The 20,569-nt window shown below is 37.9% G+C and overlaps 2 protein-coding genes across 3 annotated transcripts; one reads left to right on the plus strand and one right to left on the minus strand.

Moving 5' to 3' along the window:
• Positions 1–1,106: 1,106 nt before the first annotated feature.
• On the plus strand, positions 1,107–16,094 carry ptpn2b (protein tyrosine phosphatase non-receptor type 2b). Of its 2 annotated transcripts, none has more exons than XM_008422079.2 (10): positions 1,107–1,357; positions 3,279–3,369; positions 3,471–3,571; positions 5,564–5,662; positions 6,578–6,715; positions 7,764–7,973; positions 9,378–9,539; positions 9,897–10,108; positions 11,021–11,116; positions 11,569–12,313. In XM_008422079.2, exons 1-10 carry the CDS (start codon positions 1,271–1,273, stop codon positions 11,591–11,593), a joined length of 1,221 nt encoding a protein of 406 aa, XP_008420301.1. In that variant the 5' UTR covers positions 1,107–1,270; the 3' UTR covers positions 11,594–12,313. The 2 variants fall into 2 exon arrangements, with proteins under 2 accessions (XP_008420301.1, XP_008420302.1); XM_008422080.2 differs by lacking the exon at positions 11,569–12,313 and adding an exon at positions 15,319–16,094 and having other exon boundaries at positions 1,108–1,357.
• A 330-nt stretch (positions 16,095–16,424) lies between these two features.
• Positions 16,425–19,735, minus strand: psmg2 (proteasome (prosome, macropain) assembly chaperone 2). The gene is made up of 7 exons (XM_008422081.2): positions 19,514–19,735; positions 18,761–18,932; positions 18,510–18,568; positions 17,856–17,974; positions 17,586–17,762; positions 16,733–16,853; positions 16,425–16,650 (listed from the first exon to the last, which is right to left on the minus strand). The coding sequence occupies exons 1-7, from the start codon at positions 19,568–19,570 to the stop codon at positions 16,567–16,569; spliced, it is 789 nt and encodes a 262-aa protein (XP_008420303.1). The 5' UTR covers positions 19,571–19,735; the 3' UTR covers positions 16,425–16,566.
• Between the last annotated feature and the right edge of the window lie 834 nt (positions 19,736–20,569).

Here is a 20,569-nt window from a genome sequence, read left to right on the forward strand (position 1 = left end):
TATTAACTTTTGATACCTACGATTAGAACATTAAGTTACTCATTTGTCGTGTTTTTTTAAAAAAGGTTTTCCCTCTTTAAACCTCAGACATTAGGATTACAGTGCTGACACATGAAATCAGAACAAAAAAACCATAGTGTGAGTAAAAAAGCAATCTGATGCCTTCAGACAGAATATTGTAGCAGCCCATGAGACTGGTGAGGAATTTTAAGAGGTTTCAAAAAGTTTAAAAATACCAATTCCAGTGGAAACTATATAATCCACAAGTGGGCTGTGTTATTCAAATCTAGTACTACTAAAGGCAACAAAACAAAACAAATTTTTTTAGAAAGTATTTTGTAAGTTTAACAAAACATATTTCCCTTATTTTGTCTTTTCTTTCAGATTTCAAAGCTAAGTATCTGAAACAGAAACTTATTAATCTAGGTTTCTGTTTCATCAGAACTGTTGGGAGTTATTATTAAAATATGTTAATAGCTGACCACAAACTTAAAACTGTCGGTTTTAAGGTTTTAAGGCAGACCTTCAGGCCTCTGTGACAGAAAGCTGAAGAGAAAGAGACATTTTATTTAAGCATAAAAATGACTCTTCGCAAACGTCCAAAACACCATAAGAATGATTTTGTTAGAGACAATAAAACAAACAAACAAACAAAAAATTCCGTTTTAGAATGGGATTTTGAAGAGGACTATTGACTAAACCTGGACTAGATAGTGGGCATGACCAACCATTTCCAACTTAAGATGAGATAGATCTTTTCAAAATTACTTCAACAACTTTTGCAATGATTATTGCACTTTTCTCTTTTTTAATGTTTGTATTTTAGTTCAACTCTATAAGATAAATGCCATACTGAAGGTAAAAAACATATATTCAGATATATATATATTTTTTAAACATCACAACACCCTACTACAAGAGAAGTTATTTGTACACTTACACTGAGACAGATATAAAACAAAATCTATAAAATTAACTATTAAAACTGGAGAGTAGAAAGAACTGGCTGTTGTTGGGAACGGTGCCAAATGAGTCGAATCCCGGAAATGAAACGTAATTCCAACTACCTGTTTGACAGCAAGATAGACCCTTTTAGTGGCGCATGCGCATGGGGCTACTCCCGGATGACAACTGCACCACATAACGGACAAACAGTCGGCACAGGAGCCGATGCTAACGCAGAGAGACTTAAGTCTCCGGTTAAAAACTCGTCTTACTCGGAGAACGTTATGAGGTAGAGAGTTAAAATTTGAAATTAAACCAGCTTTGGATGGAACAGACAGGCGCTGCCACCGTGAAAATGGACCAGGAGTTTGAAGACATGGACTCCAAAGGCCGGTGGCAGAAGCTTTACTCAGTAAGTGTGTTAGCATGTGTTAGCTAGCTCGGAGCTAATTCGGTTTGTACGGAGAGCGCGCATTTTATTTGGCTGCATACACCGACTCTGACGTTGTAGTCTATGTTTTCATTTTTTGTTTGGTCTCATTTGTGACTTCATTTTGCTGAAAGCTGATAAAGTAACTCTCACATGACGCGGTAATATCAACTTAATCTTTTGACACGATGACTAAACTCAGCGTAAGGGGTTTAGCTCTTTGTAATTAACTGCATAAAGTTTTCTCCTTAACCTCTAATATACACGGTCAACCTTATGATTTCGTGTGTGTATCTCTATCGTTGGATCTTTATTACGAGATCGTTCTTATGTCCTCCGCTTTATTGTAATCCATCTCCTGTTTTGTTTACAGTCAGCGTTGACTAGCAGATTATTTACATTGATCATGGTTAATAATCGCCGTACTTAAAAAATATAACCTGAAAACGAAAAGATTAAAATTTGTATTTTATTTGTCAGATTGTTCAGGGTTAAAAAAAAAGGCTAACTTTCAGTTTAGTTTACTTATACTGCCTTAATTCACAACAAAGGCAGTCTGCAGGTCAAAAAAGTATGTTTATCCAGTTATCTAGAATCTGAGTTTGTCCAAGTTCGATTTATCTTACTGAAACTCACCACGACACAATCCAAATGTGTAGTCACGTTAAGGTCTAAGTAATTGTTATTGCAGTTTAATCCTGATTATAGCATAGTACAATAATCCTTTATTTATCCCTGAGTGGTGGAATACATGTACAATACTGTAAAAGCATTAGTACGAGGCTAGGGTAGGAGATGTTCTGTCTTGAAGATACACCAGCACACCACTGATCTGTTGGCAGGTCTATCAACTAACATGGAGCAACACATGAGAAGAGTCTGGGGTAGGAAGACAAATCCCTTGATGAACGGAGTGACCAAATCATTTCTATCAGTAACAACGTCCTCACCAATCTTCCTGAGGTTTTAGGTTTTTATCACCAAGTTATTTTTTTTCCAGAAAACCAATTCAAGTGGTAAAATACATTATTTGCAAGCTGCCTAGACAAAATAAGTTGAGAAAACCAGTTGTTGAAAAGTTTGTCTGCATAAGGAAGCCCAGCCGATTGTGTTAAGTCATCTAACTGTGTTTACAAAACAATGTGTGAACTTTGTTGAACCAGTCCATGTGTGACCTATATATAGGAAAATGTAGCAGTGCAGCTTCGGAGGGGAAAAATTGGAACAATTAACCATGACTCATCCCATCAATGACAAAAAAAAAACCCAATTAAAGATCAGTGACTTAAAAATGAAATGTGTAGGGCTTACTATAGCAATAGGTAGCAACACTTAAGATAATATATCCACACAATTTCATTTAAAAAACGTTACGAAGGTTTAATGTTATGATCTTGTCATGGCCATTCAGCAAATGTTCTACCCTTTCCCCAGGTAAAATAACTAATTGATTTATTAATATCTTTCCAGCAATATTAGTGTTTTTTCTCATTTAAACGCAGCACAAAACAAAATTGTTCCATGGAAAAAAGGCAGTTGGCTTACATTCATTTTCATTCTATTGTGAAATCTAAATTAAGATTACAAACCATTTCCAATTCTTTGAGGGACAGCAGACTTTGTTTAGGCTAGAAATTAAATTTTTGGAGTTAAAGTGCTGAACATAAAGAGACTGAATGGTTGGTGGGGTAATAAAAAAAAGATTCAACTTTGACTTTGTGCCCCTGCTATGCTGCTATGACATTTTTAAAAAAGCAAATGCACATCTTTTTTGTTTTATCTCTGTTACAACTTGAAAACTAAAGTTATTTATAATAATAGTGGGACATAACTCCCATTGACAAGGTAAATTATGATCCATTATTTGCATTTCTCGGTTTTAAATATTTGATCTGCTTTCTAGGAAATCAGGAATCAATCCCACGAGTGCTCTTACAAAGTGGCAAAGTATCCAGAAAATCGCAACCGAAACAGATACAGAGATGTCAGTCCATGTGGGTAAACATTTGCGTTTCCTGTTCTAATCTGTTACAAAGCCTGTCAAATTACAAACAGTTGTAAAATATTTCCCTTCCGCTTCTTTTCCTCCCTGCAGTCGATCACAGTCGGGTCAAGCTGGAGAATGCAGAAAACGACTACATCAACGCCAGTCTGGTGGTGATGGAAGACGCCCAGAGAAGTTACATTTTAACACAGGCAAGTAAAAGCAGTGGGAACAATCAAGCAAAAAAAAAAAAGTCAGTGTGGTGTTCAAAGAACCAATTTGTCTGTTTTATTTATAGACCCATTTACAACGACCCTCGCTGTTAATAATTTGTTGACTTTTTAAGTAGTTTTATTCAAAGAATAAAATATAAGAAGACTTTTACCACAGAATCTTTTAGCATGTCTGGGCTCTGGTATTTCCTTGATTTTCTTTGGGTTAAGGTTAAAACCCAAAGATTAGGCTATTTCCTGAAATTACATAAGCATGCATTGCTATAGTTGATTTTTTGCCACTGCTGTAATTATGCAAAAAGAAATTAATGTAATGGCAAACTTTTCATTTGTAATTTTTTAGCAATACGAATAAAAACATTTTTTTCAAATTCAAATACATTATATCACTACTATCAGTACTTAGGTTAAAGATTTAAAAAGCATAATTGTATCAATTCTTGGCATTTTATCAAAAATAATTATATTCTCCCTGATGTTTTTAGATTCACTGATTTATTGCATTAGTAAACAAAGCAGTCAGCCACAGACATGCAGGTTTTCCATTGCTTGGCTCTGATTGGTGATAGGCAAGTCAAACACCTAGAAAATCGTTTTCATTTATTTATCGTCATTTTTCCTAAATGCATTAAAACTAAAATCTACCACAAGTTGTTAAGCACATAAACTATTTTCGATGCATCAAGAAAAGTGATCTTGTAAATCTTCGTTATGTTGTGTTCCAGGCTATAACCTGTAAAGAAGAGCAGGAATCATAATATGCCATGAAAAGACTGAGTGTTGCATCTCACTTATTCATTTAAAATTACTCTGCAGTTGTAACTTGATGACTGTAGTAAAAGGAGACAAAGCTCCTTTTTTAGCTTCAGCTTTGAAAGACCTCATGTTTCTGCCAGCTATTGTGGATTTCTTCCTTTCTAAGTCATCTTTAATTAAAGAGTAGACACTCAGGTACCGCATCAATGTGAAATCTATTCGGGGCTTCATGTAACATGTCGGGAAGGTCGACACAGTTTGGAGGCTTTTCTGGTTTTTTTCTCTTTGCTGTTTTCAACATTTGTGCATTCTTCTGAGATGAGTCATCTGTGGTTTGGGGAAAGTGTGTTAGACCTGAGATGAGAAACGCACAGAAATTAAGCACAGTGTATTTGCTGTAAAAGGCAGTTCAATGTATGAATAGAAAAAGGCACAATAGTTATTTTCTAGGTGGTTTTTTTGCATCCTTATCTTTTTTCTCTGCTGCTGTGGAAAAAAGATGCCTGCTTTAATACTTTTTCCAGGGGAAAATATTTTGAAAGATAACTATGTATTTTTATAAAGGTGAAAATATTCATTTTAAAACATTAATCTCAATTAGGCTCAACCACTCCACAACATTCAGCTATTATGGTCTTTTAGGTAACCATGTTTTTGCATAGTAAGCAGAAGGCATGCTTCAATTGTGCTACTCTGAACCTTTTTCCAGCAAAGTCTAATTGCCTGGAACCCTTAATCTTCATTAAGTTGTGTGAAATTTGACTGCAGTGCTGTTTATGCAAATTACATGCAGGGGGGCTGTAAAACATTCCCCACGCAGTTTGAAATCCTGAAATGTTACCTTGACTGGAGGGTTTACTACGGTAAATTCGGTCATTTTAAAAAATGAGGAAAAGTCTATTCCAGTTAAATTTACCAAAAGCATAATACTTATATGTCTGAGTTTAAATCGGGATGACTAAATTATAATGCTTATCCAGCCTGAGCCAACTGAAGAATTGGGGTAATTCAAAAAGTGGCTGCATTTTGGTTAAACTTCTACAAAGGTAACCTATTTTTATCCTTGTAAATGCAGTGGAAACAGATGTGGCCCCCCGAAAAGGCTCTTAAAGTTAAAACACTGCTGCTACATGTTAAGCAGCCAACTAGAGTAGTTAATGGCGTTGTTTATTGGAGAAACTTTGCATGCAACTGTGCTGTTTGTTTTGTCCACAGGGCCCCCTCAAGAACACTTGCGGCCATTTTTGGCTCATGATCTGGGAGCAGAAGACGAAGGCGGTCATCATGCTCAACAGGGTCATAGAAAAAGGATCAGTGAGTACTGGATGAGGGGGGGGGAAAAAAAAAGTATTGAGCACCCATACTCGGATATGTGCTGAAATGCTAAACAGACCACAGCACGAGTGGTTGCACCATTACCAGTGAATGATTAGTTTTACACAGTGAGTTACTGACCCACAGCATCCTTTAAAGTGCTTTTCTGCTACTTGACAATCATCCATCCATCACTTATAGGTCTACTTTAAAGTGGCCCAGAATTTAGTGTAGGGAAGAATGGATTTTTTTAATAATAAAAGCGCAGGAATCTTGTTTTTATGAATACACTTTATCAGCAGATTATTGTTTAAACGACGACAGAAAGACGTAGTGTGTTTGTGATGAAAGCCAACCTCTTAGCCCTGTAACTCCATGATCCCGCGTTGTGCAGATTAAATACTCAAATAAACCTCTCACAGGCTGCACAGCTGTGACCTCGCTTTCTGAGTAAAGCAGCTGGATGGGATCTCGCTTTGTCATGAGATTCACCGTTTCTTGGAAATGGAAGATAAAGAGCACCTAGTGCACAAATAATATGAATGCAAAAAAGCTCTTCTGCCTGTTTTCTGTGGTTTTTCATCAACAACCTCGTTTTTTTTTTTTTTTTTTTTGAATAATGTAATCAGTGTAATCAAGCTTCATGTTGTTACGTGTCTGATTAAAGACATGACCTCTGTTTTCGTTTCCTGAGAAAATGGTCAAATGATTGCTCTTGTTCAGACCACTATGTTTATAGCTAGTAATTTTATTGCATTTGGGTAGATGTAATGTCTGTTGTCTTAGCGTTGCTTGACATAGTTTATCCTATTATTCTACGGGTCAAATTATCCTCCTGCTTAGTCAGATGTTTGTATTATTTGGACAATGTCCAACCTACGCCTCTATTATTTTTATCTTTTCTTTCTGCAACAGGAAAAGTGTGCCCAGTACTGGCCGACGGCAGAGGAGAGAGAGATGGCCTTCAGGGACACGCGCTTTTTGGTCACACTGTTGTCAGAAGACACCAAATCTTACTACACCACCAGAGTACTGCAGCTGCAGAATATTAATGTAGGCTGCTGCTTTATTTAGCACATATCTTTAATTTGAACTAATCCAGATAATATAAAGACACACTGTGTCTTCTAAATATTTTCAGAAGTGATGCATTGTTGTGATTGTCTTGCAGATCTTGCAGCATTGCGGTTTCATTATTTTAACTTTAATATCTAAGTGGTTTAAACACAACATGCTTTATAACTTTGGAGCATTTAATATTCAATCTGACATTTTCCAATTTGTTCCGTTACAACTAACTTCAGTGTATTTAGTAGGGATTTTATGTGAAGGTGAACTTCTACCATAGCCTCAACTATTGGTACTCCTTGAATTTTTTTTAACATGGCGTCACATTGAAGCTAATACAAGCTTCAAAGTATTTAATTAAGATTTTACTGAGCAACGCAAAGTGTTGCGAGATAGGATGTAAATGCAGCATGGTTTTCACATTTTTAAGCATAAAAATCTTGAAAGCGATGCAATATTTTGTGAAACCGGGTTTTTCTGCAGTTCCAGCTGCACGTCTTTTGGGGTTTGGCTCTACTAACGTTTTACATCTCGATATGGAAATTTTCCACCATTTTTCTTTTCAGAATAAATCAAACTTGGACAGATTGGTTGGAAGCAGCGATGTTTAAGCATTTCCTCAGATGCTCAGTTGGATTTAGGTGTGGACTTTGACTAGACTATTTCAACACATAAATCTGCATTGACATGTGCACCGACATGTTTTCTCCCTTATTTAACTTCACATATCTTAAAAATAGAAAAAACAAATAGGAAAGGATAACTTTATACGTCCCAACTGGTGACAGATTAAAAGCACATAACGCTTTCTTTTAACTCTCATTCACCCTCTTTGTCCACCAGATGTCAATTTTGTTAATGAACAGAAACTGAAACTCGTTGCACTTTTTTTTCCAGCTATTTAACACTTCACTGAACCTCATATAGCCTCACACATGCTGACAGAAATCAACACCTCAGAATCAGTGGAAACAAACAGCGGGTTGTAATTTCCCTGCTCCTAACTTTAGCTACGTTCGTCTTCCTTTCGCAGACGGGCGAGAAGAGAGAGATCCATCACTTTCACTACACCACGTGGCCTGATTTCGGTGTCCCTGAATCCCCGGCATCCTTCCTGAACTTCCTCTTTAAAGTGCGGGAATCTGGAGCGTTAGGGATGGACCATGGACCGGCAGTGGTGCACTGCAGTGCTGGAATTGGACGCTCGGGGACATTCTCATTAGTAGACACATGCCTTGTTCTTGTAAGTGCATTTGCTTTTTATTTCCCCTTTAGTCTGTACGTCCTCTGAGGGAATAAATGTTTTTTTTTTTATTTGCCCTCCCACATCAACCAGCAGCAGTCCTTCCTATAATGTGTTGCTGTGTCTGCACACTTTGTCTTAAATGCTTGCAAACTGCCAGGAAAATAACATTTTTGCTTTTCTAATATATATTCAGATGGAAATCCATGCATTTACCTTAATGTGGTAAGTTTTAACCCACAGCAGACGCCCAGCTTGCTTAAAACTTTCTGCTAAACTTAGTCATATTTTACATGAAAGTTTCTATAATAAAGCAACATCAATGTTTGGAGTTTTTCCTTTAGGTGTCAATATTTGAGTACATCTTTCACGATTCTTTCAAAACGGGACAAAGAGATTGTTTTGTAATCTGTGTATCCAATCCGAAATTGCAGCTGCCTCTGCTGAACACTTGGTCACACACTTGAAAAAAAATCATGCAATGAAATATGGGAATGGACTGCTGGAAACTCAGTTACACTACTCTTATTCAACCTGCAATATGAACTTGTATTGCAGCTGCCTTAAAACATCTAATCTTCTTCATATCTAGTCAAATAAAATGTGACCGTGTGCTTTGATGAACCATTCATATCTTTTGACCTTTTTCCCATTTAGCTACATTACTTGAGCTTATTTAATTGAGGTTTTATGTGATAGAGTAACACAGAAACATTAGAAGAAAAATAAAAAATTGCTCAGCGCATTCTTCAAATTGTTCTTCACATTTGCACACTAGATACTTGTAAGCCTGGCTTTTGCTTCAAATATTGCTACCTACCTTAGCTTTGCACAGCTACAGATTGAATTTGTCATTCATGATATTTTATAAAATGCCTCCAGGTACCTCTTGATTACTTTTCTCATTAATGCTCTTTGCCCAGCCTGTTAATTCAGGTGGACGGCCCCAACTTGGTTGGTTTGCAGTTTTAGTTTTCTCTTTCCATTTTCAGATGACGGATTGAATCTCGCTCCATGAGGTCTCTAAAAGTTTGCGACATTGTTTTCTAACCTGAACCTGATTTTAACGTCTCTGCAACTTTACCTCTCACCTGTCTGCTCTGCTCCTCGGTCTTCATGAGGTTTTTCTTTCTGAGTGGTTCTTTATCAAATCTCTTGTTGTAAGAAAAGTAAACATGTTTGATTTTAATAGTTAGGCTGCCAGCGTCAGTTTTCCTCCACAGGGAACTGTAAACTTCCTTTGTTGCGAGGTGCTCGCACTATTTTAGTTGCCATCGCCAAGCGAGAAATCCACATTCACATGAGAGTTCCTGTTTGAACAATGCAGAACACAGAAGGTCAGGAAGTCACCAGAGAAAGTTCATCCTTAACAGCTGAGCCGAGCTGTGTTGCTTTTTCTTCTAGATGGACAAACGGAAAGACCCGTTGTCAGTGGACATCAAAAACATCCTGCTGAAGATGAGGAAGTACCGCATGGGTCTGATCCAGACTCCCGAACAGCTGCGCTTCTCCTACATGGCTGTCCTCGAAGGAGCAAAGTTCATCATGGGCGACTCTTCTGTGCAAGTACGACTAATACTCATACACCCCAACTTGTGTTTCGTTTCATTTTCAGGTGTTTGTTTTGATTATCCATTTTAATTATATGTAATATTTGAGATATATTGTTCTGATTTGCAGTTCAGTAAGCAGATACTTTCTTATCAGTGAATTTTTAGTTGGAAGTATAAATGCACTGCCTGGGGCAAAAAAAAAAAAGGAAAAGGTTGCTTCCTGAATTTAGTTAAGCAAATAGGGACTAGCCTTCTTCTAGGCAACACACAAATTATCAACAATAAGTGTCTAATTTTATCACCTGGATTCATCCAGGCCAACTCTTTGACATTTATTGACTTCCTCTCTTCTGTATTTCTTCGCCGGTAGAACCAATGGCGTGTGTTGTCTGAGGAAGCTCAGGAGCCGTCCTCGGAGTCTCCGCCCCCCTCCGAGCCTCAGGCCCGGTGTCCACCGGAGCGACACAATGGGACCCAGAGAGGAGGCCAGCAGCAGGAGGAGGCGGAGGACTACAGGCAGGACAGCAGAGTTCCTACACAATCTTCCTGCAAGGAACAGGAGCTGGATGGCAGCACAACACAGTCAGTATCATACATATGCAGTTTCATTTAGCACTAATAAACTATGTTCAAATATCTCAATGGAAATAAATGTCTCATAATTTATGAAAAAGTCTCATAATTTATGGAAAAGTAGACCAAAAGTTGAACTTTATCTTCCCATTGGACAAGAGTTGAGCTAATGTCAAATCTCTAATATCTATTTATTAAAAACACTAAGATGCTACCATAGAACAGGGGGGAAAAAGAAAGAAAAGATTGCCTCCTTCACGGTCCTGAATCGAGATTTGGACTTTCACTCAGCTCCCACGGTCTCGTTTTTCACCTGGATTAGGTGTAACGGGTTTTGTTCCCTGGAAGCCCTGAGGGACGTTCCTCACTTTAGATTCAGAATGAGGGGGGGGGAAAATCTGGTGCAACTAAACACTAAGTTTGCAGAATTTTGTGTAAACGCAAAAACATTTATCACAACCAAATTTGGAGAAATTCATTAGGCTTCTCGTCAAAGGCTTTGTCTAGAGAATGAGTCGTCAAGAAGTGCTAATCAACCACTGCACAATGCTGTGATTGAGGTCCAATAACAAAAATGGATTATTGGATTTTGGTGTTTTTTGCTACTGCTTTTTTTTTTTTTAGACAAAAGACACACCGATCAATCCTTCAAGATACAACTGTAACCTCTCTATTGAATAAAGAGACATTTCACATTCTTATTCAACAGATTTATCATTTTTTTTTACTTTACCTAATCATGGATAATTTAAAAGAAAATTCTGGAAGTATAAATGAGCAAAAACGGTATCAATTACATAAAACATACTTGCAAATGTCCAGGGTATTCACACATGACTTTTTCAGGTAATAAAAACAAACAAAACAAAAAAAAGATCCATGTCACTAAACCAATTTTCATCTTTTTTTACATTTACGCAGTAAACGACGCAGAGAAGATAACATCTCCAAATCTGTCAACACCAAAACACCCCAAGGCAAGTCCAGGTCAACCGACTCGGACAGGAAGAGGAAAAGGTGATTAAATCTTGAGGTTCAAACCACTTTGTGTTTCTCTTGCATTTTTATTCAGAACCTTGTGCCATTTCAAATGAATATATGTGGATAATAAGACAGTGAGATCCAGCCTTCTTTCGATCTTTTGAAAGAAGGCTGATGCATAAAATCTGCATTTCTGCAAAATTTGTTATTGTGTAGATTTTATTTTTGTATTTTTAAATTTTTTTTTTTTTAAGAAGAGTCCTGATGAGATTTCTTCAGTTTACTGGCGTCTCAGTGTTGTTGTCCTAGAAAGACTTACAGTTAGACCTGATGGAGCACTTTACTCTGATGACAGCACAGCATCGAAGTCACTTCTGAGAAGCCTCCCTTTGTTGTGTGATATGTCAGCGGTGTTCCAGTAAGAGCAGCGTGAAAGTGCAATCGTTTCTGATCAGGTCTCACTCTCCTGTTGTGGTTTTCCTGGACAGTTTGGGGTGTATTTGCTGCACATGACAAGACATTTCCTGTCCGGTGGGGGGCAGCCTGTCTTTACTCCCCTTTGAGACAGAAACAACCACGAGGAGAACATTTAGAGGAGGAACTTTATCCACAGCTTGTGAAAACGATCAGCCACTTTTGTACCTGGAAGGTGTGTGTGTGTGTGTGTGTGTGTGTGTGTGTCTGTGGATGTGGCTGTGTGGTTTGGAGTTGTGGCTGCTCTTCAGCATGGTGTGTGTATATTTGTGTTCACTTGTGGTTAATGCTCTGTGAAACTGAAATGTCAGGCTGAACTAAACCAAAGCGAGATGCAAATATGTGTTGAACAGAAGAACATTTTGGCATAGCTTTTTTTTTTTATTTGTTTTTCAAGCAGAATTAATTTATGGTAATTCATGTGAAAGTACAAATTTCACTGCTATGGCTGACAGAATCCACAATGTAGTTCTGTAAAAAAAGAAAAAAGGAGGTAATTTCTGAACTCACTTTTTTTGCTGCTGCTTCTAACATTCAGTTATAGATTCTTGAGTCTCAGCATGTTTCGCTTAAACTGTCAGATGCTTTTCTGAATGTGTAATTTTAATTTTTTTTATTTTCAGATTAGTAGGAAAAACTTAAAGCTTCTTTGTATACTTTGTTCTGAGTCAAAACAAAGTGCCTATTTATACGTTTGCATTGACACATCACTTTCCATTTCCTTTTTGTATTCATGTCAGTAAACAGCAAATGAGTTTAGTTGTTGTTGTAGTAGTGTGCTTTCATAAATTATAAAGATATAAAAATGCTTAAATTTGAGTTTTATTATAGATGTATATTTCATTACTACCGTATTTTCCGCACTATAAGGCGCACCATCAATGAATGGCCCATTTTAAAACTTTTTTCATTATAAGGCGCATAGAATAGACGCTACAGTTAGGGTTGCCACCCGTCGCGTATTGAACCTATACCTACAAATGTGGATGTGTAATAATAAAGAAATGGCCCCCGAGTACTTTATATAGTAGGCTGCCCCAGTCATTGTTTCACTCACGGTGTTGGTGTTGTGATATTGTGCCCAACTGCTYTYKGGRWMACWSRSAYCAASCCTAAACGATTGTTTGAAGTCATCAACAAGAATGGTGGAGCTACTCATTACTTAGTCCTTTTTTTTTGATACTTTGATTTCCGTTTTGGGGGCTTTTCGGGGTTTTTTGAGCTATGGTCTTAAACTTTTGATCAGCTGAAAAAAATCATGTTTGAGTGTAAATGCAATTTTCAATGAATTCCCCGCTCAAAAGTTGTTGTCTCTTACGCTGATTTCTTTTAACATTGTGAAGCTCTACTTAGAACCTTCTTAAGATCCAATAGTGCAAAACGCAAATTCTTGCATTTTTTAAATGGTCTTAAGATTTTGATCAGGAGTGTTTAAGGCGCACCGGATTATAAGGCACACTGTCGGCTTTTGAGGAAATTGAAGGTTTTTAGGTGCGCCTTATAGTGCGGAAAATACGGTACTTTTATTCTCATGGGTTCTTTTCCAAATTTGGACCAGTTCACTTCTACAACATAACTCATAAATGACCTGCTACTAGTAAGTATTCTTTATTGGAGTCACATTTTCCTTACAGTTGACTCTGAGCAGGTTGTAGAAAGTATGAGACGACTCATTTATCAGTTGGGTACAATTTGATTAAAATTGGAAAGGTTCAGAGAAGAAAAATGACTAACATTTGTTGCTGAACAAAACCCCTCTGGTTGTCTTCTTATGGCTTCAGATGGCAACCATGGGAATCTTTTGTTTTCGTCTTCTGCTTATCCGGGATCAGTTCACAGGCACAACAAGTCCAGGATCATCCAAGACTCCAAATAATCCAGATTAGAATATGGTATAAATGAGCTTTATGTTCCCTCAACTGGGAAATCCAGATTTTGTAGCAGCAAAGTGATGGGCAACTCAAAACATGCAGGTTCACACAAATGTAGAAGTATCCAAACAGAAAGTAAGAATATGGAGATTACAATGAAGGAAAATTTACAGCATCAGAATAAAAATGTGCGATTATTTTTCACATTTCAAATAAAATGTGAAACTATATAGGACAACTGATTGAAGAAAGTACAATATGTACATTTGTGTTTATAGAAAAATCTACAATAAATGGAAAAGTTATGCAAATAACAGATTGAATGTAAAAATGTTGGTAGATTTGAGGGCAGTGATGGTCATCAAGCCAAGCAGCTGCTGGGAGGAAGGATCTGAGATTACGTTCTTTTGTGCGCCAAGGATTCATCAACTTCAATTTTCTAAAATCTTTAAGAATTATTACACCTTTTCATTGTGCCTTTATTCTCTGCAGCACATAGTTTGAACAAAGATCTTTTCACCCACCAAAGGGTTTCTGCACACTATATTCAAAGAAATTCAACAAAACCTGTTAAGTTAAAACGGTTCAAAAGTTTCAAAGATTATTATTGGTTAGTTTTCCACAAACAAATTAATTATCTGTTATACATTTCCTGATTTTCTTATTCCTGCAACGTTTGCTGCCCTGCAAGGTTTCGCTCCACATGCACAAGCTAACTAAGCCTGGACAGGGACAGGAGAGAATCGGTTTTTCTCAGGAAAATGTCGCCCATCTGTCTCTGAATATATGCATAACAACCTGAAAGGTGATCACTGTTTAAGCTGCCATCACCTTTTTTTTGTTTTTAAACTCGTTGGGGGGCCTTGGAAAGTCGACACCATTGCTGCCAAAGGCAATACATCCACACTAGGATGAGGATCAGGTCATTATTTAGTATTTGTAATTATTCACAAGTCAGATTTTTTTTTCTTCCCTAAATACACTTCATATTCACAGCACCTAGTTCAACCCTCAGCTCTGGTCAGTGAACGCACCATGTCTCAATCTCGTTTAATTTCTTGTCTGTATGGACCTAAAGTCCACACAGTTGTCAGTTTTGTCTCCAATAAATTAAATAATGAATATATGAAAGCTAATTGCAGCTTATTTACTATGTAATAATGTGGAATAAAAAATATTTCAAGATTTAGAAATATAAATTTAAGTGTGACATGCATTTGTTTTAGCCCCATTGCTAAATGTGGGCATTTATCATTTATTTTGATACATTTCTTACAATAAAATTTTTTTTTTTTTTACTATTTTTCTTCTCCGTTTGAATTTGAAAATATAAAGTGCAATTGTTTGCTGCTTAGTGGCACAAATCACACTTTCATTGGCGTCCTGAAGAATATTACAAATGGGTATGTTTGCGGTTATTATTGCTGTGCCCCTAAAAAAAAAAAAAAAAAAGTATATTGATAAAACTAAGTCCGTACGTTGACGCCTCTAAATACATTGCGACACAGTTTTCCTTAGAGAAGCCACTTAATTAGTAAACTATCCAGTTGTGTAATTTTCTGTGAAGAAGAAAAACCAGCAGGAAAACAGAAGTTCACAGCAGGTCACCAACAACATCCTGACCCACGAACGTCTCACACTTCACTGAAAATACTAAACCAGGAGTCCATTTCCTCCACAATTTTGCGCTGCTTTGCGCTCGTCAGACCGCGAAGATGAAAATGCTCAGATAACCTGCAGTGCTGAGTGGGTTTGCTTCTGTTTTGAAGTGTGAAGTTCTGCTTTTAATTCATCTAATACGACTCTCTGCACGTCTCACACGATTGAAGTGACTCGAGGTGAGCATCCGAAACGTCTCAGCGGTCTGAGTTTCTTTTCCACTTTGTGTTTCAGGGTGAAAACCAGCGACTGCTAACCAGCTCCACCTGACTTCGGCTCCGGCAGTGAAGCCAGCCTCGGCAGGGAACTCCAGCTCTCCACCCCTCCATCCAAACCTCTGTGCTCTTTTTTTGTTGCTTTTTTACATTCGTCGTGGTTGTAGTCCGGCCAAGTCCCATGTTTTCAGCAACACTCACCTCAGAACTCTTCATGTCTTTAGCTTCTGCGTTTTTTTTACCCCAATCCTCTCTGAACTGTTTACAGCAGACACTTTGACATTCACACAGGAGCTTTAAACCCCCTCCTCAGGCCTCACCTCCGCCGCCGTTTCAGCGTTTTGCTTTTGTTTTCCTCGCATTCTGACTTCTTATAAGACCGAACGTAGGGGGTACGCATTGCCAATTTGTAATGCTGTTCATATGTGTATTTTTAGAAGAAAAAAAAAAAAACATTTTTCAGAGGCGAAAACAAGAGGTTCTATTTTTTATAAAAAATCTACTTGAAGTTTTTAAAGGTGACGTGGGGTTTGGTATAAGACAAGTACTGCCTCCACCCCCAAGTAATAGTGGCATGATATTTCAATGATGTACATAGTACGCCGTTTTTTTTTTTTTTTTTTTTTAAGATGTGTATTAAAGATATTTTTGCTTGTAAAGAGAAAAATAAAGAGCTTATGTTACAGATCTTAATGCTGCAGAAAACTCATGACTTGTTCTCCTGTTGAAATTAAATTGTCTTAAGTTTATTTAGAGTGTAAGCTCAAAATAAAACTGGTATTTTGTTTACCTACACATCTGCATTTCTCGTTTTTATTTTAAAGCAAAACGTATGAGTGAGAGAAAAAACAAAACGGTTTTCTCTTTTTAAAACATTCCTTTCCCATAACCAGGCCCGCTCACACAACGTCCAATACAATGATGCAAACAGACGGACAAAAACCGCGGACTTGGCAGCCGGCCCGGCCGTTGAATAAGAGTTGTTCTGTTACGACAGCGGATCAAATTACTCGGAGGTTGGACTGCCAGGAACACACGCTGGCACCGAGCCAAGCACTTTCAGTTAGCGGGGTGGATTTAAAGGGAGTGAAATCAGGTCGTTATCACTTTAAATAAACACGCAGGTATCCAATAAGACTTTATTGGATAAAACACATGGAAGGGACGAAGGAGCGCTCGAGTCGAAATGACGGCGCAGGGAATATCAAGAGATCAATTATGCAAATTTAAAGATTCAAGCTCATTTTTACAACCATCGTATCCTCAATTAGAAAAGTGCAGGAGGGATGCCGCTGCCAAACAGCAAACTCCAGGAAGTTGGGATCTTCCACTTGCTGCTTGGTTCTTCGCTCTATAAGAAATGAATAAAACAAAAACTTTTGTTTCTGGTTCGATGCCTGCAGACTTGGAAGAAAGTCTAGTTCTAGGCTGACCTGTCCGTCCAGCAGATGGAGCCAGTCATTGAGGTGGTTGACGAGGGCGAATGCATCAGGAATGTTGTCGCCCTCTGAGCAGAAGAGCAGCAGCACCGCCAGCGGGAGATCCTCGGCACAGCTGAGCACATCCACAGCGGCAGCACGTCATTTTGACACCAACGCAGAAAGTAACGTGTGAAAGGACTGCAAGGTTTTACATTTACTGAAATGAGAGGCAGCAGTGCCTTGCTAAAGTATTCACTCCCCCATGACTTTATTTACTTTTACTTTTTTTTTTGTTAACATTTTGTCATGTTTAATTTGGTCGATCAACAGAAAGTAGAGCATGGATTTAAAGTAGAGCAAATCTGATAAGTGTGGCATGCATTTCTCCTGCCCCTCCTTTGGAGAGATCCCCTCAAATAAAATCAACTTCAGTTATAGTTTTAAGCTCAGATTCGAAATTGGACTCGGGACTAGACTTTGACTAGGCCATTCTGAACAATCGGTGTTCTTTGTTCTAAACCACTGTTGCTCTGGCAGGTTTTCGTTCAGCATTGCCCTGTATTTAACTCCATCAGGTTATGAGCCCTGACAGGTTTTGCTGTTTCTGCCACCAGCATGATGCTGCCACCACCATGTTTAACAACAAGGGTGATTATCAAGGTGAAGTGCGGTGTAGGGGTTTGTTTCCTTGGCGTGTAGATCAATAAGATCGATTTTGAGCACTTTCTTCCACATGCATGATTAATGTTGTTTCTTAATAGTTGCGCTGTACCAGAAGTATTTCCAGATCAGAGCTACAAATGCTTGGAATCTTGCTCATTACACACAGGATTGAGAGTGTGAAAATGATCACGTCTCTCCGTACCCATCTGTGTAAAGGCCTTTGGTGATGCCGCCTCCTGGGATGCAGAGTCTCGGCTCTGCGTCTGCGTCTACTCCAGGAAACGCCGGGATCCTCTCCATCTCCCTCCAGCCCAGCTCCTTCAGAGCGTCCGCGCTCGCAGCCAGGAGGGACGGCGTCATCAGGTACCTCAAAGAAGTGCTTTAACCCCAACAATCATCGAGACATGAGCATTCACAACCCAATCAAAAAGAAAAAAAAACAAACAATTGAGTTTGGGGAGCATGTTTTTACCCCTGCAGCTGCTGGTCGTCCCTCTGGTAGGCGTGGCTGCTGGACAGAACCACCGTCCTGGAGAAACCGCTGGCTTTGATCCAGGACTTCAGCTGCTGACGAAACTTCTTAGACCTCATCTGCAGTTAAGATTTGGAGCCGTGAACATGATGGCGTTTACAGAGACGACACAAACATGGTCAGAAGTTCAGCTGGACATATCACAGGAATGCGACGCAAATAAATGTAAGACTTTTGCCAATTTAGATGTTGTAATTATCTGAAGTTAGTGTTCATAACATAGAATATATACATAAAAACCCATTAATATTAGGGTAAAAGCCTCAAAAAATGGGTCTTCTTTCACCATCAGCAGGATTTTGGCAAAAATACTTGAGCTGGTTAGAATAGTGAATTACTGTAATTTCCAGACTATAAGCCCCTACTTTTCTTTTTTTTTTTTTTACATACTTTGAACACTGCGATTCTGTTAACATACGGCTTCTTACCAAAGGGGTTCAAAAGGCTAGACTGACACGTGATGAAGAGAACAGCACAAATATAAATATATATTTATTTATTTAAATGAATGATTGGAAATGTTTATTTTGATAGAATTTTGATAGAATTTTTAGGAAAGAAAATAAAAGATAAAACACAGTGGTGAGTGTTTACCTGGATGATTGGTGATCTGATCTGAAGAACCGCCAGTTTCAGCTCAGCTGCTGTGTAAACTGGATAAAAGTCAGTTTCAGTACCATGCAGAAAACTACTTGTACTGCAGACAAACTCCAGAGCAAGATTAAGATTAAAAGTAACACTTTTTGACACTCTCTTAAGACAAACATATTTTGAGACGATGACAAGTGACCTCTGAATTTGCACTCATGGAATAAAAATGAACTGTAACCCAGATGTGGCGCCACCTTCTGCAGGGGTGTGCAGCTCCTCTGCGTCCTCTTTGCCGCTGGCGTACGGGTTGTTCCCGGCCATCGGGATCAGGCAGTCTGTGTGGAAGTAGCCCACTCTGCTCATGTTGAGGGTGGACACAATGAGGTCAACGGCCAGCTGACCCACATTTCCGACGGCGACCGCAGGCTGTCAAGGCAACAAAGGATAGAGAAATATGGAACAATGAGCGTTATCTGTAATACGTTATCACTATGAATGAATTTTCACACTTGATTCCAACATGAAAAAAAAAACTCATAACTTTGTAGTTCAAGACAATATTGAGCTCTTCTTCCTAGCAATTATTTTATTTATCGATTAATCGGTCGATTATTTTGACGATGAATCAGATTTTTTAAAAATTGGCACATTCTACATATTTTTTATTTAAACACGTAATCCTTTTTATACAACATTTGAAATAAATAAAAAGTTAGAGATAAACAACGCATTACATATACACGTTTTATTGCCTAAAATGGATATAATTTGGCATTCCTTCAGTCAATTTGATCCGGATGAAAATCATATGAGGAGTTTGGGGTAAAACATCTTAGTAGTCCTAATAATTAAAAAAAATTATAATAAATACTTGGTTATATTTGTATCAAGTTATTTTATAGGTTAAAACATGAGAGAAAGCTGTCCTTTTGCTAAATTTCACTGCTTAAACACTAACAATGTATTTATAAGAGGCTGATGCAGAAGATTAACTCCGTCAAACTCACCATGACGAGGGTAAAATCTTTGAAAGCAGCCGGGGAGTCTTGCGAAGAAATAAACATGGTGTTCTTTGGTCGAAAAATACACAGAACAGGCAGGTAAGCAGAAAAATAATTTAAATGAAGCTGGATGAGATAAAACTATAATTTCTCAGCAGGTTTCACTTCAAGTTTCATGCCTGCTAGTGTTATGGACCTTTTTGGACGCCTGTCTGTCGATGACTGATGACAGAAACGCTAGTAAGGAGGCTTGTTAATGCCTGAAGGAAATGCAAAAAGAAAATATAATTTCCTCAACACAAAAAATACGCAGTAAAGTTTTTTATTTATTTATTTATTTATTTTTCTTTTCTTTTCTCTTACATTATTTCAATTTTGTGAGTAAGCTTAGTACCAACATATGCCTTTTTAAATTGGAGTTTGTATTATGTCCAGGCAAATTAATAGGCAGCAAAACAAGTGGTGGCTCTGCACTATTTTTCTGCCGGCGAGGTAAACGCCGCATCCCTGAGGAAAGCGGAGATTATGTGAAGATTAATCCTGGATAGACAGGAAGCTCCTGCCGTCCCTCCGTGATCTAGATACTAGGACCAAAAGTGCCACAATCCAATTAAAAAATAACTTATTCAATATGTAGGGCTTTGAATGACATTTAAATAAATCACGAGATTTATTGACGTCTGAAGTAAGTAAATAAATAAATGAGAAATTAATTACATTTGTGATTAACTGCAGTTAAATGATTAAAAGTATAAATTATTTACAATTCTCAAGAATTATTTAAGTATTTTATTATTTGATAATTCACATTACACTCCATCATGAACAAATTCAAACTAAGACTGATCCAATATACAATTTTATTTATTGGGGCCTGCCTATATGCATGGCAGGAAAATATTGTTCTACACCCAATTTTCTTTAATAATAAACGTATTTATTCTTCTTCCGTCACCCTTAATGCGGCTCGTACCGCTGCGTGCACCCCCACAAAAGTGGTATCAAAACATTCACCTCCCGAGAAGGGAGCTACTACTTTTAGTGGGATTTGGAGTTGAAATG

This window comes from Poecilia reticulata, linkage group LG11, assembly GCF_000633615.1.
Source record: "Poecilia reticulata strain Guanapo linkage group LG11, Guppy_female_1.0+MT, whole genome shotgun sequence".
In the NCBI taxonomy this organism is placed as follows: domain Eukaryota; kingdom Metazoa; phylum Chordata; class Actinopteri; order Cyprinodontiformes; family Poeciliidae; genus Poecilia; species Poecilia reticulata.